General features: G+C 37.0%; 1 protein-coding gene across 1 annotated transcript in view; it reads left to right on the top strand.

Annotated features, from left to right (window-relative positions):
* The window catches only part of Sim1 (SIM bHLH transcription factor 1), a 79,989-nt gene that overhangs the window by 24,306 nt on the left and 29,682 nt on the right, over positions 1 to 26,001 (top strand). Inside the window, exon 10 of the mRNA XM_028860263.2 lies at positions 21,824 to 21,992. Coding sequence (XP_028716096.1) covers positions 21,824 to 21,992 — 169 coding nt within the window. The remainder of the gene's footprint in view (positions 1 to 21,823; positions 21,993 to 26,001) is intronic.

Genomic DNA, 26,001 nt, shown 5'->3' on the forward strand with positions numbered 1-26,001 from the left:
TGATAGTGTTTGGGGTTTTACTGGGTCTTGAATTTTTAAGTCCATAAATCCACAAAAAATTTGGGTATTTATAAACTTCTTCTTTCTACACAGTTCCTTAACTCTATAATATGAAGGCTGTGCCCCGTGTGTGGTTTTTATGGTTCATTTTGGCTCAGCGGTTGTTGCTGTTGCCATCATGAACAGGACAGATATCTGCTGGGTGGGAGGGTAGCCAGGGTTTACTCAGGGCTTACTCTGTGCTAGGATGGCTGAGAGCACCTGGCAGAAGTTACTTTCCCAGAGAGAAGGAACATGTAAAGGAGTCAAGCTTTTTACTATGTTTCTCATTTAATTGGAACCAGTGCCTTTTTAGTAACTGTAGCTCACTGCTGTTAGTAACTATATTTTCAAGTGTGTACAACATGAAACATTTGCCTTTTTGATGGTATTCAGTGGGGCCTTTTGACCTCGGTGTTTTACATCACCTGTGTATGTTCTGGGCATCAGGCAAGCTCAAGCAGTCTATAGCTGACTTAGCCAAACCGAAGAGACCCACCGAACCTGAGAAGTCGCGTTGGCCCAGTTTGAAATGGAGCTAGGAACACTTGTTGTTTGCTGAAGGCACAGAATTCAAGGTGATGTTGAAGTTCCAGGGAAAGGGATAGGATTTAAAGGGTTGGAAACAGCGTTGGGATCCTTCGAAACAGGGTTAGGATCTTTTGATATGGGCTAGTGAGTTGTGTCCATTTGCGGCATGGCTCTTTTCTGCTACTGATGAAAGTAAGCATTTCTGCCCTTCTCTCTGAACTATTTTGCTGGAGCTGGCTGGGCCTTTAGCTATCCACATTAGAAGTTATTCTTCTCAAGGATCTTGTTTTCTACAAATTATTAGTGGTATGCATTCAACATGAATTTAATAATAATTTTTGTACCTATGCACAGAACATAGTTTTGAAAGTTTGAGATATCAGTATTCTAAATTGAATTTAAATATTATTGAAAAGAATGTGTAGTACTACCATATATAGTGGTTTTATATTGAAAGTGATTTTGAGAAAGAAAGTGTGAGATTTGTATTGGGACAGGGAAGTAAGTGCAAAGTCAGTGTGGGACTTAATATGAATTTGCCGGGCCAAAAGGCTGCATTTGCCTCTCCAATCTGTTCTTATGACACTATGGTGCAATCTAACCAGTAGGCTTCTTATTAGGATACCTCAAACCCTGGAAATTCCTGACAAGGCATTTGAAAAATGTATTATAAAATGAGCTTTCAGTATTACTATCATTCAAGACAGTAGAGTAGCCAAGTGTCTATACTGATTATTCCCAGCTCTGTGACCAGGCAAGTTGCTTTAATATGTAAAATGTGGGCACTTTACCTTCTAGAATCATTCTGAATATTAAATGAAATAATGTGTGAGTGTATTAGCATTATGCTCAATTCAAAATAACATTGAGAAAATGTCTATTAATAGGGTGTTTATTTTAATGAAATAAAAAGTATCTTTTAGCATACCAATGAGCCCCAAACAAATATACATGAGTCTTTGAGCTTTGAAAGAAGAAAAGTGTAAGTTTTAGGAAGGCTGAAGTTTGCTTAAGAATAACAAATCAGTAGTCATTTTGATGCGTTGTTAGGTCCTTCAGTTTTTAGGAGTCTTTATAAATGATTTAAATTATAAAATATTACAGAAGATTTGCTGGGTACCTGGTATATGACAGGTGCCACACCGAGTCTGAAGGACATCAAAATGAGTGACAAATGTCTTTGGGGGTCGGGAGTGGGAATGAAAAAAGTGTTAAGTACAACTTCCCTTTAGGCCTGCTGATGAAGAAAAGGCTTTCCTCAAGGATAGTGCTTTTATCTACATAAGAAAGAGAGAGCCAAAGTGCCACAGCCCAGTGTAGTTCCTTCCTGGTCAGAGTCCTCCCTGGCCAGGAGGTGGGAAGGGAGGGGAGGGAGTGCTAGGAGCTGGGCTTATTTGGAGTGTTCCCTGCCCCCAACTGTGTGTGTGTGTGTGTGTGTGTGTGTGTGTGTGTGTGTGTGTGTGTGTGAGAGAGAGAGAGAGAGAGAGAGAGAGAGAGAGAGAGAGAGAGAGAGAGAGAGAGAAAGGGGTGGGGTGAGGGAAGAATCCAATACAACTGACACCCTGGCTACAATTCTAATTCCCACATGGGCCTTTGTATCTCCTTACTCAGCTGTACCTGAGTTGATTTTTGTCCTTCTGGACTGATGTTAGGACAATTTTTTTCTTTTGTTTTAAATGAAATTTCACTATTTTGTGGTTGATACCTAATAGAATTATTTAATCACAATGAATTTTTACATTGAAAATCACTCTAGACTACCTTTGTAGATTTATTGCATTTTCAGAATACTGTCATAACTTTAGGTTTCCGTAATTTCCTCTGTTTTCTTTTTGACAGAGTCTCTATACATAGCCCAGAGATCCAGCTGCCTCTGCCTCCAGAGTGCTGGGATTAAAGCATGCACCATCATGCCTGTCTGGTTTCAGTAATAATTTAAAAATGATTTTCTTTATAAGGGATGTTTCCTAGGCACTGCTGGTGTCTCTGAGAATTGCTCTGTTAACTATGCTGCTTGGGCAAGTTGAGGAGAAAGATGGGATCATATTGTAATGGTTGATGCAAGGGCTCAGTGTGGACAGGTGACTCAGTCAATGTGTAAGCAGTATACTGACCCAGATCCTGGACTGCACTGGATGGCATTTTTGGTATGCTCTTCATAAAATGCCGATGTATTAGGGTGAGCAAAATGAAGTAGCTACTCTACATGTAAATGCCCAACACTGGCATTTTATGAAGTAACTGGTGACATCTTGCAGATGTTTTGCCAAGATCTATAGAGTTATTCCTTCTTTTAATTTGAGGTCTTCACAGAGTGAGTTATTCCGATATAATTGTATGCATCTGGATTTAGTCAGCTCCCATGCAATAGTCTCATGCCTCATACCCAATCCCATCACCCCCTTTACCAATTTAAGCATCAAAAGTAATGATTTTTCAAAAAATAGCAGTTGATAAATGTTTCTCGTTGAACATCATTTTGTTTAGAACATCTAGTATTTTATCAGGATTCAAATGGGAGCTGCTGTCTTCACCAGAAGGATATTTTTTCCTGTGATTGATTGTAAAGTGGATAGAGCCAGGCAAAGGATCTTTCTTTCTCAGGGATTTCTTGTTCAAACAGAATTTGTTGTATCCACATCAGCAAAGCTGTGCTAATACAGGCTGCTAGCTAGATCTTGGAAATAACCTCATTATATTGAACTGGATATCATAACGGTATCCATTAAGGTAGGATTCTCTCAGTGTTTGTACTTTTTAACCCAAGTCCCTTGCCACTTTTTACATTTCATCGACAGCCTCATTCTCTGGTAATGTATCCTTAGAATATGGCTCTCATATGTCTCCTAACCACTGCAGAAGTAGAATCTGTGGCTTTGGTATTCTTAGGGGTTTCAGGCTTGCTGTCCATTCACCATTTTACTTTACATGTTTCTGGAGACTATAAGGTGTTCTGGTGACTGAAGGGTAAAAACCCAGAAAATTTACTTTCTTCAGCTCTCTATGTGGTTGTTATTTCTGTCCAAATATGTGGCAGGTAAAAAAACTACCTTTTCCCCTCCAGATATAATGAAATTGAACTCAGAGTTCTGCATTTTAATTTTCCAAGCTATTAGGAGTCACAGTATTTAGCTTCACTGTGGAGATCATGCTGCAGCTCGGCCAAAGTGAAGCACTGATTGTGTTGTGTTATATTTGGGTTCTGGACCCCATGGGGGTCAGGAATGCTGGAAGAATGAGGTACACAAAGGTAAGGGCGGAGTGGGAGCTGATTCCCCTCCTCCAATTAGAGCATGTAAAGCACTAGCAGAGTGTGGTGTAGTGTTCTATTGTCAAAGCTAATTGAAAATGGGGAAATATTAGAGACAACACAGGCATTTTACAATTTAATTTCTTTTCTGTTTGTGTGTCTTCTCAGTTGACTCAATAGGACTTTTATTATAAACAAATTTCTGTCATAAGAATCTGCTTAACTTCTGTTGTGATAATTAAGGGGATCGTAAGGGATGTTTTAGATTTAAGTTCTGTCTAAAGCAAGCTGGGAATGGTGTGAATACTCAGCGAATATTTTCCCAGTGTCTGCTGCATGCCGGGCTATCTGGTAGGGCTATGGTGTAATACAAGATGACAGTAGAAACTCCAGGCTTTCATCCAGTCATGTTTCAGAGTGTCTGTTATAGGTAGACCAGAGGCAGCTTGCAGAAATATTAGATATGGTGTGAGAAAATGAGAGGAATCAAAAATGCCTAGAGTTTTAGCCTGAGCGATGTGGATGATGTGGGACAAAGAAGTTTTGCAGGCAGTGGCAGCAAACAGAGTTGTGTGTTAGGGTTTGATGCCTGGAAAAGTCACATATTGGACTTCAGTTCTGGTAAAGTGGAAAGGTCTTAGATAGTGAATGGAGATCACTGAGTATGGAATGTAAGGTCAGCAGAGTGGAACAGGATCACCAGTGACGAGAGGAGAGACGCTCCTTGGGGACTGAGCTGTAGCTCGGCAGTTTGCAGAACAGCAGCTTGCTAGGAAACAAGCAGCCAGGTTCTGAGAAAGTATCTCAGTGAGAGCTGCTTTCTTGGCCACTTGTTTTCCATCTTTCTGTACACCCCTTTCACATGATCGCATTGATAATTTCATTCCAGATAACAACTGCTCTGTTTTTCAAAGTATGTCCCCATTTCCAGCATCAGCACCACTGGAGAAGAAGTCAAAATGTACATTTCTGGACTGCATCCTAGACCTGCTAATAGATGGAAAAGGGTAGAGTCCAGCAGGCTGTGTTTTAACAAACTGATTAGATGCTTTCTGAGGTGTGCTGAAAGTGTGGGGGCTACTGTGTTCAGAGGTGGAGCACGAGTTGGATCAAAGAAAGTTAACAGATAGGAAATGCACTATCATCTCTTTCTGGACCAAATATCTAAGGCTAAAGAAATAAATGTATTTTAATGTTTGTCAGTAAATGACTTCTGAGTCACTGTCGTGGGAAGTCTCCCAAATCTTGTAAATTATAACAATAGTCAGCTACCTATTTATCCATTGATGACCGTGTACTTTGTATAGTATTATAATGGCTGACTTCAACTAGACAAAATGAAAATTAGTCATTTCTGTGGGTATCCCAAATTCTCTACCAATCATTGAAACCTTTCTTTAACAAGATCCTGGTCAGACAATTTAAAATGATTCCTGAGGCACACATTTGATGAATTATGAATTTTTATTCATAAAATGCATCTCAAATTTATTTTAGCTGTTTAAATAATGGAGTTTAATGTATATTTAGTCAAGCATTACAGTAGTAAGGGCTTAAGGAGATTAGAAATAAATGAATCCAATTAAAGAACATGTCCCTGAGATTTGATATGTCATCGGCAGGAGTGAACTGTTTGCACAGCAACTGTAAAGAAATCATTAATGATTAACTATCCAGAAGAGGGTTAATCAAGAATAAATGTTACAGGACATACTTTAAAATATTTAAGTTAAACAAACAACGACTTGTGCATCCTAGCACATTGCATCATGCCATCATTTCTGCTGTCTTTTCCTGGAGAGTTCAAAGTCTGAGCCTTTATGTGGCTGTGATACACAAATGCAAGCTTTGTGATGTGTAGAGCAGGGAGAACTTTCCAACAGTGTGAATCATTTGGCTTCTGGAGTTTCCTTACTTAGGTTCTGGGGTAGAATTTGGGGAGCCCATAGTGTTTAATATGGAATCAAGTTTCCCAGTGTAGTGAGATGATTATGGTCTTTTGACTAAAAAAATTTTTTCCTGTTTCTGGAGCCAAAAATTGTTGTGCTATTTTTATGTACTCTGCTAGGGGATACTTTTAGGGTTTAGAAATCAGTTTTGCTGAGGATCAGAAGAACTAGGTGAGAGAAGGTTCCTATGGGAATAGAGACTAAGCCAAATGCAAGGCAATTGTCAACTCAAACAAAATAACTCTCCTCTCAAAGGGAATAAGATGTAATTTATTCTAGAGCCAAGAGTTGGCTTTGATCTCTAACACCACATAAGCCAAGCATAGTGGTACATGTCTGTAATCCCAGCACTGAGAAGGCAGAGGCAGGAGGATCAGAAGTTCAAGATCATCCTCAGCTGCATAGTGAGTTGAAGACAAACTGTGTTAACAACACATTGTCTTTAAAAACAAAATGAAGAAACAAGAAACAAAGCAAACAAACAACAAATAAATTAGCAATTTAGGAAGTTAAAAGGAAGATTATCTAGTTTTAATGTATTCCATTTTTGAAATGGAATTTTGTGTTTAATCTTTTTTTGATCTGCCTTATAATAACCAAAATCCTCCTGTCTTCTAAGAAAATAAGAAACACAAAAGTTATAAGATCAACACAGTTTGGGTCTTAAACCTAAAGGATGAACTTTATACTTAAAGGATGAACTATACTTAAAACTCTAGCATCAAAATAGGGAATGCTTTTCTGAACATAAAAATTAAAAATTCCTTATAGCAAGAAACATGCCCCCAAATTAGTTCACTTCATTTGAGCATTGAAATAGTTCACAGGAAAACCTTCAGAGGCACATAATTACGTAAGGTGACAAAGGTAAAAAATAGATCAGAACACAGTAAAATGTCTATGCACTAAGAAAACATATGTTTGTTTAAACACTTAAAAATCGTAAATAGTATTACTATGATGTTAAAATTATGAAAAAGAATTCAGTAGTGCTTTATCTTTTGTATGTAATATGCACAAATAGAAAATCTTGGAAATAGAAGTTGGGGAACTACTCCGTGTATGGTAGGAGTACTTGAAATTTGCCTCAATTAGTGTTTTTTTTAAAGATACATTTGTTTTGATTTTAAAAGCCCAATATGCTCATTATAGAGAAATGATAGTACAGAGAACTATGAAATGATAAAAAACATTTTTGTCTGTTTTCTAGATATCTACACTTAACACTTTAGTTCACTGCCTGTCATTATACATATATAGTACTTGTTAGCCTAAAAAGAAAAAAAAAATCAGTTTATTGTATTTTTCACATCATTGGCATCAAAGGATTCCAGCTATATAAAATTTTATCACAAGGATATGCCATAACTTAGTAATTCCTTTATATTTGTTTATTTCATACTTCTAACTGAATATAAGAAATTATGCCAATAAACATCTTTGTATATAGATATTTGATAATTATTTCTGGTTATTTTCATAAAATTATTTTCTATTTTCTAAGAACACATCTATGTTGCTAGAGGTGAAATGGTTGGACTTAAGAGTATGAGCATCCTCAAGACCTGACAGCTGTGACTGCTCTACTCTTTTAGCAGTAGCAATGTGAGTGTCTGTTTCCTCCAGTGTATGCCATTAGGACTTCCATTAAAAATATCTCTGACAAATTAAAAGCAAAATTATCTTCTGTTGCCTGCTTTTTAATGTATATAGATTATTATTCATGAGACTAAACCTCTGGAATATTCCTAAACACTTTGTGCATCCTTTTACAACTTTTCATTGTGGAGATATTGCAGTCATTAACAGACTGTAAATTTATTTCTCTTGGGATTTAAAATGTTATTCCTCTTATCTTCTTCCATATAACTTCGGTAGTTAGGAAAAGTAGTTTAGGATGAAATGACTTTAGTATTCTAGTTTTCCTAAATATTATATATGCTTGAATTACAATTTCATAAAATAACTGAATTTACTACAACAGTAAAATAAAAGTTGACTCTTTGACTTATGATCTCATAGTATATCAGAGTCATTATCAATTATAATCTGGAAATTTAAAAAGGTCTCACAGAAACTCATTCAAAGTGGTGGAGAAAGATGGTTTTTAGGTAAAGGTACTGTTTATAAAAGCAAAGAGTTTTGGGGGAACGACTATGGTACAAACAAGAATCTACTTATTTGTATGAGATGATTTCATTTCCAAAGGTGCCTTAGCCTAATTTTCACCAGACTGTCTTCATCTGTGAGACTCTCAGTACAGAATCCTCCTTATCATCTCTTTCTGCTGGGCTCCATAGGAGCCTGAATATGAAACGTAAAGCAGGGCTCTCTGCTGCCAAGACTTACTGGTGGCGCGGCAGCAACTCTGCCAGAATACAAAGAAGATCATGCACTGTGTGTGAGAGTGACTCTGGAATCCAGTTAAAAAGTTTAGTGTAGGCACGTTCATCCCCACTTAATCTGATCATGCTTTAATGCAATCCTCTGCTTATTTCAATCAGTGCCTTTGGAGCCAAATCAGTTGTGTGTCTTTGTTTCCACGTTTTGCCTGGATAATTTGATCAATTTCAGCTGTTTAAAAAAATAGTTCAGCTAGGAAATCTGGCAACATCTTTTAAGAATTGTCATGAAGCATAATGTATCCAAAGAAGCTCCAGGATGACATGCAGATCCAAAATTGTTATATCATAAACAAAAGTTCAGTTTTCTAAAAAGAAAATAGAATACAGTGTGGTGTTGGGGAGAAACACTTTTTGTAACAACCTGAGGAATGATGTTGCTTGCTTCTTTGTGCACAAATTGCAAGGTTGTGAATCTTAAGCACTGTTCCCTGGTTGCAGTGATAGAGATGACGCTAATGTATATCGCTGAGGTGGAAAGTTACTTTCATTAGCTTTACAAGGGTGTCACAGTGAGCTTTTCACATGACAAGTTGGCATTGACTTCATGAATGGTTGTGGTGCATTGTTAAAGAAAGGCTGAGGAAGGCCAGTGAAGTGAATGTGGCCCAATTTTTTTTCCTTTTGAAATTTGAGTTATTCCAAATGTACATGGCTATTATAAAGTATACAGTAAAATGGATGGCTAATTCTGAAAAATGGGTGATTTTTGACTGTTTGTAATGGAATAAGATGATTATTGGGTCTGCAAATATGGATGAGATTGACACCGACAAGTCCAAGGGACTGCATGTTACTCATCTCTCATTGCTTTCAGAGTGAGAGGTACCCAATGTCTGCAGCTCTTGTACAAATAATTAAAAGGAGAGAAAACCAAGTGTAAATCATTCTTAATAACCTTTTGAAGAATATATCAAATACTATATACCAGTAGTTCTCCATTCAATATGCCAATCATGTCTGGAGGCCAGTATGAGCTGCCCTTAAAAAGATAAATTGTGGAGGCCTGAATATATATCATATCTCAAGAAAGCTTGAAGAACAAGACCATGTCTTTTTCATTGTTGTTAAAAATCACCTAACTCATGTTCCCAACCAACTTTTTGGAATCTAATGTCTGTGGAAGCTGAATATATTTTTGCCTTACACCAGGAGGGAAGTGTTAAATAAATGGCTTCACTAAGCATATATGTAGTCTTGAGTACATGTGTGGTACCAGAATTGCTTCACTGAAGGACAAGGAGAGAAGTAGAGCCAGACTTCTCCTGGTGTCCAAGATTGGAGGAGGGAAATGAAACTTGTAATCCCCATAAGCATCTAGCCCTTTAAGCGATATAAATGAAATGCTCAATTTAATAGAAGTCTAAAAGTAAAACAAATGCTTTGTTCTTCCCAAATCTGCTACTCAGAGCTACTCTTGGCAGCACATCAACTGCTTGAAATGTCTTTAAGTGGGTATTTTTCTCTATTACGCTTTTCATCCTAACAGATCTATGGAGCCGTTGGAGTTTTGAATAGAGAAAAAGGAAGGCTGAGTTACACTGCATGACTGTGTTGCTCTAACGATTCCATGTGCTTACTTAGCAATAAAGAACTTATCTTATTATTTTGACCACATGCACTAGAGCTTAAAATCTGAAATGTAACAGACCAAATTAAAATGCATTTGGGATGAAAAGAAAAGAAATACAATGTAAGGAGTGTTTATTTATTTTTTTAGAATTAAAACATTTTTCCATACAATCTGTTCTGATTATGTTTTCCTTCTTCCCCAACTGCTACCTGATCCTCCCTGTCTCCCTACCCACCATGTTTATGTTGTTTCTCTCTTTCAAAAAAAAAAAAAAAAATACTTCATAGTATTTACAATGAAGGGCATTTAAAATGAGGTGGTGGAGTGAGAAGCTAGGAGATAACACTGTTGACTGAGTATTTGCTGTCCCAGGCACGGTGCTGCTGAGTTCTCATGCATGATTCCCTGTAAGCCTTACTATGTCTTTGTGAATCACAGACCAGAAATGGAAGCCTAGATGACAGGTTGTTAGTAAAAGACAGGGTTGGCTTCACATTAATCTACTTGATGTTGTGCTCATCTGTGGAACTTCAGCAATTTAGAAAATTAAAAATAATTTTTTATTTTATGTGTAAGAGTGTTTGCTTCATGTACATTTGTATACCACATACACGCCTGGTGTCTACAGAGGCCAGAAGAGGGCATCAGATCCTGTGGAACTAGAGACAGTTGTGAGCTAACATGTCAGTGCTGGGAACCAAACCTGGATTTTCTGGCTTTAAACTCCTGAGCCATCCCTTCAGCCCCTGGGGTGGTTATTTAAATTTTCTTGTTGTTGTTGAGGATCATTAAATCATCAAGAGTATTTATATAATTCTTACATTTGACAATTATGTGATTGGGCACAATTTCGAACTGTATATTAGATTTAAAATGTTATTCAGAATTATTTAATTTGTAGTATTTCTATTATTGAAAGCTATACAAGCCAGGTGTGGTGTTGCATGAATTTAATCCCAGCACTTTGGAGACAGATCTCTGTGAGTTTGAGAATAGCCCTGTCTACAGAGTGAGTTCCAGGACAACCAGAGCTACATAGTGAGACCCTATCTCAAAACAAGCAAGCAAACATACAAACAAAAGAGTTATGCAAAAGTTTTAGAAAGAATTTAAAAATATCTTAATTTTCCCATGTATTATATGATAATTATATACATTTATGGGGTACATCCTTATATTTCAACACATGAATGCTATGTGCAGTGGTATATTAGCTAAAACCTTTATCTTTTCTTTTTTCGTAATTTTGGAGATTTTGATCATTTTTCTTCTAGTTCTTTATAACTAAATAATAGGCTACAAATTAGGCTACAAATATTAGTTACCCTCCTGTGCTATGAAACACTAGGACTTATTTGATACAAAACTTCCAGCTTCCCTTTCCCCATCCCTCCCCGCTTCCTAGACTCAAGTACTGGCCTGTCTACTTTGAGAACATGTGGTATTAGTCTTTCTCTGTCTGGATCTTTTTTTTAATGGTAGGCTCTTGTATAGCCTAGGATGGCCTCAAACTTGACATGTACCCAAGAGTGATGTTAAACTGATTCTCCTGCTTCTCCCTTCGAAGTGCTGGAATCACAGATATGTGCTATTACGGTTAGTTTACATGGTAACAGGGATCCAACCAGGACCTCCTCGTGCCTACCAGGCAAGCACTCTACTCATTAAGCTTCATCCCTGGCCCCACCATCTCGAATTTTCACTTAACAGAGTGTCTTTCTGTTCCATCCATGTTGCTTCAAATTACAGGATTTCATTCTTTATTATGGCAAAATGATACTTGTGTGTGTATGTAGGGAGGGAAGGAGGAAGGAGAGAGAGAGAGATATATATATTGATTTTCTTCATGTGCTCATCGGCGCATGAACTCCAGTTGAATCTATTACTGTGATTAGTGAGCCATAAGTGTAGGAATTCAGCTACTTATTTTTATACACTGCTTTCATTTCTTTTTGACTTTTATTTAGAAGTATGATAGCTATATTATAATGTATTATAAAGAAGCCATCATAATGTTCACTAATTTGCATTTTCATTCACAGTGTGGTGTGCAACAGTTCACATTTCTCTGCACTTCTAGTAGTATTTTCTGTTTTTGTTGTTTTGTTTTTAATAATTCTGACAAAAGTGAGAATTATTGTGATCTTAATGATTTTAAAATGTCCCTGATAGATAGTGATATTGAGTTTTTTTCTTGTGTGCTTGTTGATTATTTCTAGTTCTTTTGAGACCTCTTTATTGAGACCACTTGTCCATTTTTAAATTGTTATATTTGGGAGTTTCTGTCATTAAGGTTTTTGAGTTCTTCATATATTCCAGATAGTAATCACCTGTCAGCTGAATGATTAGAAAAAATTTGCTTTTATTTGGTAGGTTCATTTTGCTGGCAGAAGCTTTTTAGGTTGATATGGTCCCATTTTTCAATTTTTGCTTTTGTTTACCATGCCCTTGAGATCTTATAAAAACAAAACAAAACACCATTGTCTATCATGATGTCTTAAGGTGTTTCTTCTATATTTTCTTCCAGTTATCTCATAGTTTCGGCCTTCCATTTAAGTTTTTGATCCATCTTGAGTTGATTTTTTTATATAGTGAGAGAAGGAATTTTCAGTCTTCTGCATATAGATGCCCTGCTTTCCCTTTGCTGTTCACTGAAGTGTTAAACGTTGTCCCCCATTGTATGTTCCTATGCTTTTGTGGTCTGGCTATTATGTCCTGTTGGCCTATGCCCGTGTTTTTATCCCAGTACCATGATTTTTGGCTAGCATAGACTTGCAGTAGACTTTTCAGGTATAAAGAACTTTATCTTTTATTGCTTTAAAAATTTTTCATATGATGTTTTTTGATTATATTCTTTCTCCTCTCCCAAGTTCTTCCAGATCAGCCTCATCTCCTTTCCCACTCAACTTCATGTCTTTTCCTGTTGAAAAATCCTCAAAAAACAAAAACTGAGAAAACAAAATAAAAAAGGCAAAGCCACCAAAACACCTCCACCACCACAACAAAAAGCACACATGGAGTTCATTTTGTCTCGGTTAGCGATAACTGAGCAGGAGGCCTGTCCTAGGGTGTGGCTGATATATCTAGTATCACTCCATTGGAGAAAACAGATTTTTCCCTCTCCCAGCAGGTATTGATTGCCAGTTGCTTCTTGGTTAGGGGTGGTGTAGTATTTTAGAGATGAGGTATTTTGATACATTCAGCTTTGTTCTTTGTGCTAAAGACTATTTTTTCTCTTTGTGTAGTGCACTTATGTGAATTTTAGGATTTTTTTGTATTTGTCTCAAGAATAGCCTTTTTTTTTTTTTTTTTTCTGTTTAGGTGATAGAGACTGAATCCTGTTCCTCTCCCGTGTATAGTGAGTGATCTATCCTTGATTTATATTTTTGGCTGTAAGCCTAGCCTTTAATGGCTGAGTCATCTCTCCAGCCCTATCCTTGATTTATACTCCCAGCCTGCTAATCGTATTTTTGGTGGTATTACACAAAATCTCTAAATTGCTTTAGGTAGTGTGGACATTATACAGTATTAATTAATGCAATTGGTAAGCATCAGGAATTCTTTTCAGGTTTTGTGTCTTTTTCAATCTGTTTGTTTAATGCTTTGTAATGTTTATTGCAGAGTACTTTCACTTCTCTGGTTAAGTTTACTCTTAAACATTTTACTTAAAAATATCTCTTGTCGATAGGGTTGCTTTATTTGATCTCTTTTTCGACAATTAACTCTTTGTATATAAAATGCAAATTTTATTTTATTTTTTAAGACAGTGCCTTATCTTGTAGCCTAGGCTAGTCTTTAACTCATGGAGTCCTCCTGCTTCATCCTAAGTACAGGGATTACAGGCACAAGATACAATGCCCCAGTTAGATATTGGTTGTGTTATTTTCTTGTCTTTTGCCAAATCTGATGGAAGTAATTTAAGGGAGAAAAGTGAGTTTGGCTTTAGGTTTAGGGGAGCAGTCTGCTGTGATGGGAAGGCATGGTAGCTGGATTGTCTTTGTTTAGGTTTAGGGAAGCAGTCTACTGTGATAGGAAGGCATGGTAGCTAGATTGTCTTTGTCTCTAGTGGTAGGTATATGAAGTGGTAACTTCTTGCTTACTGGTAGATCAGGAAACAGAAAACTCAGGCCAGAATCAGAAGCTAGACATCACTTTCAAGGCCCATCTTCTGTGACACAGTTTTTCTGGTTAGGCCCTAGTTCAAAAGGTTCAACAATCTCCAAAACAGTATCATCATTGGGAGACCAGCTGTTCAAACACATGAGCCTATGCTATAAATTCTACATTTAAACTATAACTTTGATTTTTAATCATATAACCTTACTGCATCTATTTACCTTTCTATCAGTTTTTCCAGGGAGCCTTCACATTTCATGTGGTCTGCAAACTGGGATAATTTGAGTTTCCCCTCCCTACTTGTATGTCTTCTTTCATTCCCTTGCCTTCTTGCTCTGGCTGATATTTCCAGTATTCTGTTAAATAAGAGTATTGGAAGAGGACATTGTCCTTTCCCCCAGTCCCATGTCAGCTTGACACAGCTAGGGTCATTCAAGAAGAGGGAACATAAACTGAGGAAATCCTTCCTAAGATTGGCCTGTAGGCAAACCTATGAGGCATTTTCTTGATTAATAATTGATGTGAGAGGGACCAGCCCATTGTAGGCTGTACCATCCCTGGCCAGGTGGTCCTGGGTTGTATAAGCAGCAAGCTGAGCAAGCTGTGAGGAGCAAGCCAGTAAGCGGTGTTACTCCATGGCTTCTGTATCAGTTCTTGCCTTGAGTTCCTGGCCTGAGTTCCTTTGATGACAGGCTGTAATGTAGAATTGTTAGCTGAAATAAGCCCTTCATACCTCCAAGTTGCTTTTGGTGTTTTATTACAGCAATAGAGCCCCTAAGTAAATATCCTTTTTCTTTCTTTAGATCTTAGGGAAAATGCCTTCAGCTTTCCTCCCAGAAGTATGGTTTGACTGTGAGTTTTTATATACAGTTTTTATAGTGTTGAGGAATGTTCTTAATAAGTTGAAAGTTTATATAATAAAATGGTGTTTAATGTCTTCAAATTATTTTTCTGCTTCTATTCAGGTGATTATATGGCTTTTGTCTTTTATTTTTTGGCTGGGATGAATTAAATTTATTGATTTACATATGCTAAACTATCTCTGCATTTTTAGAATACAGATTATGGTGTTTAATATTTTTTCTTTTTGTGTTTTTTGAGATAATGTCTCTCTTTTATGTTGCCCTGCCTATACTGGAACCTCCTATGTAGATTAATCTGGCCTTGGATTCACAGAGATCCATCTGCCCTTCTGATGGGATTAAAGGCATATGATACCATGCCTGGTTTAATCTTTCTTCTTATTTTTAAATTATCATTGTGTGGGAGCATATGTGCCAAAACACATGTATGGAGGCCAGAGGACAACTTTTTGGACTTAGTTCCCCACTTGCACCTTTACGTGGGATCTGGGGTTGAACTCAGTTCATTAGGCTTGAGTGGCAGGTATCTTCACATGCCACACTGTCTTGCCTGCCCGTATGTGTGATCTTTTGTGCTGTTAGATTGGGTTGTTGGTATTTCTTTGAGGATTTTTAGGTATATATTCATCAGGAACAGTGGTATGCAGTTTTCTTTTTGTGTTGTTGCTGTGTCTTTATCTGATTTTACTATCAGGTTATCATTGGTAGGGTAGGATGAATTTGCAAGAGTTCCCTTATTCAGAAAGAACTAGATAATGCAGATATGGACCTTCTGGGATCTGAGAGTGTAGAAAAGAAAAATGAATAGATATAAATTTCTTGTATAGAAATAGGCCACATTAGCAATGGTGAGTAATTTTTGCATGTGCTAATGGCAGGTACTGAATGGATCTTCTGTTTTCTGTGGACGTAAGTGCATTTGGTAGAGTGGTCAAAAGTAGAAGCTCTATCTCCTGTCAGAGTCCAACACGCTTGGCTTTCTGTTTTCTAAAGGAAGCCAGGTCACACAGCTCATAACCCTTCAGGATCATTTTCCCATTGAGAAAATCTACTGGTTTTAAGTTATTAGTGTTCATTGGGTGAGGAAAAAGTGTGGTGGTATTGTGTTCCCCAAAATATTGTGTACTCTAATAAATTTATCTGGGGTCAGAGAACAGACAGCTACTAGATAGATAGAAAGGCTAGAAAATGGTGGCACTCACACCTTTAATCCTAGCATTCCAGAGCTAGAAATCCCTCTGGATCTCTGTGAGTTCAAGGCCACATTGGAAATAGCCAAGCATGGTGACACACGCCTTTAATCCCAGAAAGCCAGCCTTTAATCCCAGGGAGTGGTGGTAGAAAGCAGAAAGATATATAAGGCATGAGGACCAGAAACTAGAGGATTTTGGCTGGTTAAGCCTTTAGGCTTTTGAGCAGTAATTCAGCTGAGACCCATTCCCGATGAGGACTCAGAGGCCTCCAGTCTGAGGAGACAAGACCAGCTGAGGATCCGGCGAGGTGAGATAGCTGTGGCTTGTTCTGTCTCTCTGATCTACCAGCATGGACCCCCCAATAACTCGCCTCAGGTTTGATTTTATTAATAAGAACTTTTAAGATTCCTGCTACAAAAAAGTATTTTAAAGTTGTGTCCTTGTCTTTCTCTTCCATTTATGTGATATACTGTGCATTTGCCTTCAAAATACAACAAAATATCTCTTTGCTTATGTCTTCTAGAACTTTAGAATTTACTGGGGGAAATCATAATCATTTGAAAAGAAATGTTAGAGTAGGGAAATTTTCCTCATCTCCTCTGTACTTCACTCAGGATCAGTCCTGGTGCCTCCTTCCTGAGATATAGAGGACTTTTGTTCATTGATCCCTACACACCCTCTAGAACAGATCCCTCCAGCAGAGACACTCAGTATGTATAAACTGAAGGATCTCAGAAAGCAGGAAGAGCCTTCTGACAAAGGACAAATGGAATGTAAGATGTTGGGGGAAAGAGAATGCCCAGAAACCAAAAGCTTAGTTTAGGGGTTACTGTTTGGATAAAGTGAGGGGCTAAAGAAGGAGAACTTTGATATATTGGAAAAACAACAAATCAGAAGTTGTATTGTGGAACACATTACATTTCTGGCTGAAGGACTACCAATTTCTCCACTGTCTTCAGAAGGAGGGCATTAGAGCAATACATTAGTAATATGATCAGATTTCCTGAGTTTAGAAGACAAGGTGTATGTATGACTTCTTTTAAAATCTTTGTTGTTCTTATAGAAGAATATTTTTGCTCTCATTAAATGATTTGAACAGTCATTGTCAGATTTCAAAGGGTGTTGGTTCCAGAATTTTCCTAAAGATACCGAAATCTGTGAAGTCCCCTATATCAAATGTAGTATTTGAATATAATCTACATACACCTCCCTATATGCTTTAATGTTTTCTAGGTACTTATAATTCTTAAAACAATGGGGGAAAAAAGCCTGTATATGGTTCAGGACATATGTAATTAAAAATATTCTCAATCCAATGTTATGTGGCTCCACAGATGTGGAGCTTGTAGATGAAGATGCTTGTAGCAGACTTTTTTGAATGATCAATCCCAAAATTAACACAGAGACTTACTACTAATTATGAAAGCTGAGCCTTAGCTTAGGCTTGCTTCTAACTAGCTCTTATACCTTAACACACATTTTTAAATTTATATTCTTCCACATGCTTATTACCATTTTGCCCATCCTGTTTCCTCCATATCTGGCTGGTGACCCCACCTTTCTTATTCTTAGAGCTTCCTCTGTCCAGAAGTCCTGGCTATACCTCCTTCCTAGCTATTAGCCGTTTAAATTTTATTAAACCAATCACAGTGACATATGTTTACACAGTGCCATCAAATGTCTCTCAGCATTTCCCCCTTTTTGTCTAAATAAAAAGGAAAGGGTTTTGACTCTAACAATGCAAAACTATATACAATAAAAATAATTATCAAGTAAGAAATACATTCACAATGTCCAGTCCATTAGTATTTGGCAAATTCAGAGAAAATGCTGTTATCTATCTTTTCTTGGTGAGTCCAAAGTTTTGTACCCAATTCAATTTCTATCATAACTTAGGCAAACTGTAACTATAATTTTTAACTATCTAATCCTCAGCCCCATCAGAGACCTGAGAAGGATATAATATTACCTGAGTAAACAGGAAGTGCAGAGCAAGCAACTTCCCAAACTAAGATATCTGGTTGCCTGAACAGTCACCCCAAGGTTCCTCTGTAATGTTGGGGCATCCATCTTCAGCTTAGAGTGGGCTTAGAATATCTGACAGAGCTGGGCTGTGGTGGCACATGCCTTTAATGCCAGCACTCGGGAGGCAGAGCCAGGCGGATCTCTGTGAGTTCGAGGCCAGCATGGTTTACAGAACGAGATCCATGATAGGCACCAAAACTACACAGAGAAACCCTGTCTTGAAAAACAAAACAAAAAGAACAACAAAAAAAAGAATATCTGACAGACTTTTCTGTGAAGCAGGATTTTTTAAAGACTGTCCTACCCTGTCTTGGCAAAGTTCGACAGTCACTTTCTTTTGTGTCCTGCTTGTAATTTGGACAGTGTACTTTCAGCAGTTAAGGCAAGGGCAGTTTCTTTTTCTGGTAGCTAACTTTGAGACAAGTAAACTCTATATGAAGGTTCTTAAATGTCCATCATACTTTTTTGAAGTAGATTAGTGCTGTCAGGAGCAGACATGTCTCACTGTCTTGGAAAGCCTTATGTCATTGAAACATTTTAAATACCATATTCTGTATGTCTTTGAAGTGTTTGAAGATCATCTATCTGTCTAAAAAATAGCTCTGTAAGACCTTGAAAACATACCTAACATGACTATACGTTTGATTGTTATAATAACATACTATTAACCTGTTTTTTATTTTCCTAAACAGCTTTCAAGGACTAAAACTTTAACATTATCTTTTTCAATGAAATGAGCTGCATAGGTACAATACCTTAAACAAGAATAGAAACACATACACAGTATAACAAAAATAATCTTAAATTTGTACCAATATAGAAAAATCCATACCAATGTAAAATATTTGAGACTAGTTGTTGTTTAAAAGTAGACCCAGCAATTCACCCTTTTATCCCATCATTTCTATAGTATATCCTCCTTTTTCCCTGCAGAAAGAGATCCCTGAATCTAACTTCCTTTTCTTAGTTTTTGTTTTCTGATCATTGCCAATAACAACTTGTAAACAACCACCTAAATGATGACAAACATCTATAACTCACTGAATGCCAAAAAATCATCCACCTCACCTCTGTGTTCTCTAGACTGCTTTCTATTGTCTGGGATGATGGTATCTTTAGAGGACCTGAGAAAATTGAGATAATGGTTAAGCCCTGAAAAAAAATAGCCATAACATTTGTTGTCCAGTCTCTGTGCAATGGGAAAGTACAAGGCTTATCTGTAGTCTTGGATGGAGTAGTCCATGAGGCTGGACCAGTTTTTCTATGTTTATTTCTTTGTCTGTAGTCAAGATTTTCAGGGCATCTCCCCTGAACAAACCTGATCTCTACCAACCTTGAATGAATCCACAGCTTTTCGTTTTCTGTGGAAACAAAAGTATAATCTCTTTCCTAAAGTAATACATTTTCTGACTTCCTTTTTAAAGTTAAGGCATTACTAAAGTATCTAGGCTGGTTTAATTTAGCAGTTGCTCTTAAAACCCATGTCTCTTAGCAGCTGTCATTCACTTATGAGCAATCAAAAAATTCAAAGTCAACAGGATACCATATAAGATCCAGACTCTGTGTGTTTTCTATTTTTACATGGCTTATCCTTTTTATATTATTTTATTCTCTCTTTAAAGACTTTATCTTATCACTTATAAACTACTTTTTTCTATGACTGTTTATACCCATTTCCTTTTCTTTTCTAAGCCTACACACATTTTAAAAACATACTGTAACCTCTATAGAGATTTTTTCCCACCTGCTGCATTCTCTGACCACTTGAGACCAATCTTAAACTGCTATGTCAAATGCCACATGGCTCAGCCTAGCACATGGTGCTGGTGGCTGGCTCTAGCAGCAGCAGTAGTGACACCTGTGTGTACCGGCCCACCTGAGAGACTGCAAGACTAGAAAGCCACATCCAGATCCTTATCTGGAACTTTTCTTAGCTTTCTCAAGCCCTATGTTTAGACATTTGAGCCCCCATATTGGACACAAAATGTAGCAGGATTTTTTTGGACTGCCAGCCTTATTATCAGTTATGAAAGCTTGGCCTTAGCTAAGGCTTGTTTCTAACTATCTCTTATAACTTAAATTAACTCATTTCTATTTGTCTGTATGCTATTGCTTTTACCTCTCTTCTTTCATGTCCTGCTTTCTCTGCATCTGGCTGGCAACCCCGCTTTTCTTCTTCCCCGAGACCTCTCTGTCCCCAGGAGTCCCACCTGACCTCTTCTTGCCTAGCTATTGGTTATTCAACTCTTTATTAAACCAATCACAGTGACACATCTTCACACAGTGTAAAGGAATATTCTGCAATGTTTCCCCCCCTTTTTTTTTGTCTAAGTAAAAAAGAAAGATTTTCAGTCTAACAGATGCTATTGTAGTTTGCTGATCTGTGCCATTGCATGCCAGCGATAACACTGAAACTGGTTCATCGGGTTTCCATTCCTATTCACTTGAAAGACTCCTGGTCAGAATTATGCCTTTGCCTTTTTGAGTTGATAAGTAAATTGCATGTATTTATAGCATGTACTGGGGTTCTTGATATAGGTATACATTGTGTAGTGACTAAATTAAGCATATGCAGTTTATACACTAGCTCACATACTTATAATGTTTGTTTTTTATAGTAAGAACACTTAAAAAATCTCTCATAGTAATTTTGAAGTAATTAATTATATTTTCCCATTTGCCTGATTTTGCTAGTCTTCTAGAGAGGGAAAATGATCATAGGATAAATGAAGAAAGTAAAAGTAAGATAAAAAAAATAGAAGCTGGTAGATTTGCACAAAATGCCTGTATGAATGCTTCATAAGTGTTCTAGAGGGGATTGCAAATTAGACTTAAGACTTTTTTTAAACCTCTAGTACAAAGCAGCAAAATATGATGCAATATATAGTTCACAGTGTTCTAGAGAGTAAAAAGAATCAGTCAGTTACCTTGGCACATTCCAATGAGTTCTGGAATTCTTAAGAAATTTCTCCAACAAGTGGTGATAAAGAAGACTATTTGAAAAAATTATTTTGCGAGACTAGAGGGAAGGGTTGATACTCTCTGAAGAAAATTAGAAGTTTCAAGTGATATCTGGTGATGTCTGAAATGTCTTGGGGTTGCACCTATGGTCAGAACCAAGTGGATTTCATAACATTAGCTCCTTGATCTCTTTATAGCAACCTGCAGTCAGTATGTATATTGTCTTTCTCCTGAATAGATTATAGTCTACTACACATTATAGTCATCGTCTTCATTCTCTTATGTATCAGGAGCACAACAAATGTTTATTAGATAATGAAGAAATGGAAAAAGTCTGGTGGTAAAATGTACTCTGAGAGGACTGACTTACCCTGTTGAAAGGGATTTTTAGCTAATTTGAAGCTAGCTAGCTATAAGAATGTTTAGAAAGTTTATCACAAGAGTATTGTTGTTGATCTGGTAGCATTGGTTGTCTGTTGAGTTCACTCACATGAAAAACTTTAGGGTAGGCTTAATAATTCATATTGTACCATCCATGGCATGAAAACTCACTCTACCACTTAACTCCCATCCTTTAAAGGAGAAGGGCTGCAGGACTTCCCGAAGTTCACTGGGGTAACTCAGCAGATTTCTCTTGGGCTACTAGAAAGGTTACTGTTTAGGTTTTTTATTAAAAGTACTTATCTGAGTAATTAAAAGAGAGGTTTATCTTCTATTTAATAAAATCAATGGAAGGCAGCCACATTCACACACATTTGTTGAATGTGAGGCTTTTCTGGGATAACCCAGCTGTTTGGGGCAAAGCAGTTTGATGACTAACTTTTGCTTTCTTTTTATATATGGAGCACTGTCTCTTCCGATGATTTGCATGACTCTATTCCCTGTGGTGGCTGACTAAGACTTTGTTCTTCACCCCTGCAGGGACACAGAATACAAAGGGCTGCAGCTCTCCCTGGACCAGATCTCAGCCTCTAAGCCCACCTTCTCCTATACCAGCAGCTCCACACCCACCATCACTGACAACAGGAAGGGGGCTAAGTCTCGGCTCTCCAGCGCCAAGTCAAAATCCAGGACCTCCCCATATCCCCAGGTAAGTACATGGGTGTTTCACAACTTTCTTTTCTTTTTCTTTTTGACTTAATTTGATCTTGAAGTTGAAGAAGTATGAAATCTAATTATTATATGTTTTTGATAGATAAAAAAGTGTTAAGAGGAGTTGTGAATTGATTTTGTTGTTTGATGTGTTCATGGGAGGTTAGTTTTCATCATCACAATTTCTTTGATATTTTTATTGATTCTACTTCTTGCTCTCTCTAACTCCCAACAATAATTAGCTTGGAAGATTTAGTAAGCACAATAAAACATAGGAAATAAGGCCTCAACAGAAAAGTTAAATTAAAATGGGAACTTTAAAAGAGAAAGACAGGAGGTTAAAATTAAGAATGAAGCATAGCTTCAGCATGAAATTTGCCCACAGACTGCATATGGGGGAACTGGGAGAGACAGAACCCTCCAGATGACAGGGAGGAAACTCCTTAACAATGAGATGATGACACCCAGAGGAGGTACCCCAAAATAGTGAAGCATACATTTATGAGAAATGGTTTTTGGAGGGAAAATAATATTTTTGTGACCAGTGTGTGAGAAATAGAAACTAGATTTTTGGCAAGATGTGTCTGTGCAGCTTCCTGCCTGGAGGAGGTAGCACAGGACTGAGGCTTCCCCACTCCCTGTATCCTGTGCCCACTTTGCCTCCATCCTCTTCTGGAGAGAGACTGCCAGACTACTTGCAGCTCACTGTGGGTAACTCAGCAGATTATTCTTGGGCCAACAGAAAACCAGTGATCTTTCTGAGGCACTATTTTTTACTGCTTATTATTATTACTATTATTATTAAAAATACCAGTCTCGAGATACAGAAATGATTATTTTTGTTCTTTTCAGAGCTGTTATTTTGTCAAATGTATAAGTGTGAACTATTTGAAGAAATGTTTTTCATTGACTCGGTTGTCATAAAAAAGCTACTATTTGTTAAATTATTTTAGTGTCTAGATAATGAAGATAAGAAGATAGTGACTTCTGCCACCAAGATGCTTAAGTCACATGGCTTGAAATTTTTCATAGAAGATTTCTTTACTCTGACAAAAGGGGGTGGGTAAGGCCTACATGCTTTTCAGTGCACAACTTCTTCCAGGATAGCTGAGTACCGCCAACGGGAGCTGCTCCTTTCTCTAGAGAGTCTGTGAGGAGCTTTTTATATTACCATCTGGTGCTTTGGGAAGTGAGTTTTATTGCTTCCTTTTAGGAATGGATTATGCCTCTGAGTAGTCCTTTCCTCAAAAATAAATGAATGTTGAACATGCACAGATGAAAGAAGGATTTAAATTGGGAAATACTAAATTAAGAAGGAGTTTGTTCTTTGTTATATAGGAATTAACATGTACACATGTGGGTACACATACACATGCATGCGTGCAGGCACACACATGTGAGTACTCACGTGCACACACACGCACACACGCATGTACACACACATACACGCATACTCACACACACGCATACTCCTCTTATTGAACCTCTTAAACTTCATTGCATGATCTGTTTCCTTCCTGCTTCCTGTTGCGTCTGTCTTAGTGTCTAAAGTTTCTATCAGTTCACTCTAACAGTAGATGATGTCCCATTAGATGACTTCTTGTGTGTGTTTAGCTGATGAGGAATTGATTTGAAAGTTAAACATATTGTGTAGTTTAAAAAATAAAAGTGGAAAGTAGAAAATTCCTCTTTATTGTTTTCTTTAGAATTGTAAGCTCTTCTATTATGTTTTGTAATGTTTAAAATCACAAGTATAAACAAAGCAAAACCCAAACACATATTGTTTACATAGGATTTCTCTTGTGTATTCATTTTTATGTTAATACTTGGAAATCAAGCTCTTAGAATATTGGCTGTATGCCTCCTTTAAGCAGCACAGTTGACTATAAATTAAGTTTACCTAACATTTATGGGCCTACTAAAGGTTATTCTTAATTTTGTTTATTTTAGATAACCAAGGTGATAGATAAATCATTATTTAAGTTTTCACTGTATGGGTACTAGCACACACATGCCAGGAAGGAGACATAAGTTTTCTGCTTACAAGGAGCCAGTGGTACAGAATGGCAGGTGAACAGACATTTGGTGTGAGAGTATCCTTGGAGAAGTATCATTGGAAAAGTGTGACAACTAAGGCAAACTCATAGTTTCTGCTGGAAGAGAACAACTTCAAAATCTGTCCATCTTAGATATATTTAAATCTTCAGAAATTTTAAAGTAAAAAAAAAAGCTCTTCAAAAATTTTTGGTTCACATTATTCTTTAGGAATAGCTAGTCTTCAAATTTTATGCAGCATAGTTCTTTTTTAAATTTTTTTCAGATTTATTTATTTTTATTTTATGTGTACTGGTGTTTTGCCAGCATGTACATTTGCATGCCATGTATTCAGTGCTCAATGGATGCCAGCAAAGGGCAGCAGATCCTCTGGAACTGGAGTTAAAGACAGTTGTTAGCCTCATGTGGGTGCTGGGAATTGAACCCTGGTGTTTCAGAAGAGCAGCCAGGTCTCTTAACTCCTTAGTCATCTCTTTACACCCCCGCCCCCACATGGCATTGTTCTCATAAGTTTTCAACTCAGCATGTGTGAGCTGAAGATCTGTTTCAGAAAGATGCTACAGTGATCATTGTGAGATCTGAGGATACAGACTGGGTAAAATATAAACAAGTGGTATAAGAAATATTCTTAAAATTTTCAGTAACATTAAAGTAGTAAATTATACTATAGAGAAAGAAATGTAATGAGAAATGATATGTATACAGGGCTTTGTGAATTGTGTCTGAATCGTGTGGGTGATCTAACTTTGGGGTAGGATCATGTATATCAAAGTGAAAAAGTCAGGAAAACCAAGACTGAGAAATGCAAGAGCATGTTATCAGTGTGACTGGGTCTAGAGATGGAGTGGGGGAAGGTTGGTGTTTCTGAATGAGTGAGTGATGGTTGAAAAATAGATTGGTGCCAATATATACTAATTTTTTTGTGGAAAATAAGTAAAGTTTTTTGGGTAGGGTGTAAGAATACTGATAAGGCAAAGCAAGGAAAATTATTCAGGGGAGTAATTCATATAGTTCTGATGTGAGTTTATAAAGACCTGTTAAAAATAAAGAAAGAATGGTTAAATTTCTTTATCCTGGGCTTCTGTACCCCTTTTTGTTATAGATATATTTTGGTTATATTTTATATCACTATTTTGAGATTATACTTCTACAGCTTGTTTTCAGTTTTTCAAATCAAACATATTGAATTCCTCCATGTGAATACATGATAATGAGATGATGAGTAGATGAATAATGATAATGAGACTATGGCTTGAATTACATATAAGATACCTCTGCCCATTTTGGGGGTAATTTTTATTTATACTTTTCATTAAAACTTCATCGTAAAGAACTTGCAAATAAAAGCACCACATGCTCATTTTCAAAGTATTCTTTTCTCTTTGTTATTCCTATCTGCAAGTTCTCATTTGATGTTTCAGAAGGCAAATTTCATAGCAAAATGTAGCCTACAAAGTAATGGTAGTTTAATGATTCAATATTATTTGTTACTCCCTTTTATTGATGTATATTAGGCACATTAAAAATTTCTAGCAGATATCTAATGAATGGCAAACAGCAACCTTGCTTTTTTGAATTATTTATGTACTGTTCTATGAACATTCAAGATATGCACAAATTATAATTCATTCCCAGCCTCTAGTTTGGGTGCAGGAGTAGATGAATCTTCAGATCCTTCTCTGGTATTAGAAACCCTTGGGAATAATTTTAGACTTGATTACATTATGGTTGCTTAATGAATGACTGGATCGCCCTTGAACCTCTGTGCATTACTTGAGTTGGGAAAGGTCAAAATAGAATTGTTTTGAATGGTTATAGAAAAACTGCGATAGAAAACATTGTGGTTAATTTTTTTTCATTCCTCACACAGTGTCAGGGCTGCAATCCTGTCACAGTGCTGCAGTAGTCTATTGTTATTTATTTTATGCATGCAGTTTTCGTAGTTCAAAGGA

This window comes from Peromyscus leucopus, chromosome 8a (genome assembly GCF_004664715.2).
Source record: "Peromyscus leucopus breed LL Stock chromosome 8a, UCI_PerLeu_2.1, whole genome shotgun sequence".
In the NCBI taxonomy this organism is placed as follows: domain Eukaryota; kingdom Metazoa; phylum Chordata; class Mammalia; order Rodentia; family Cricetidae; genus Peromyscus; species Peromyscus leucopus.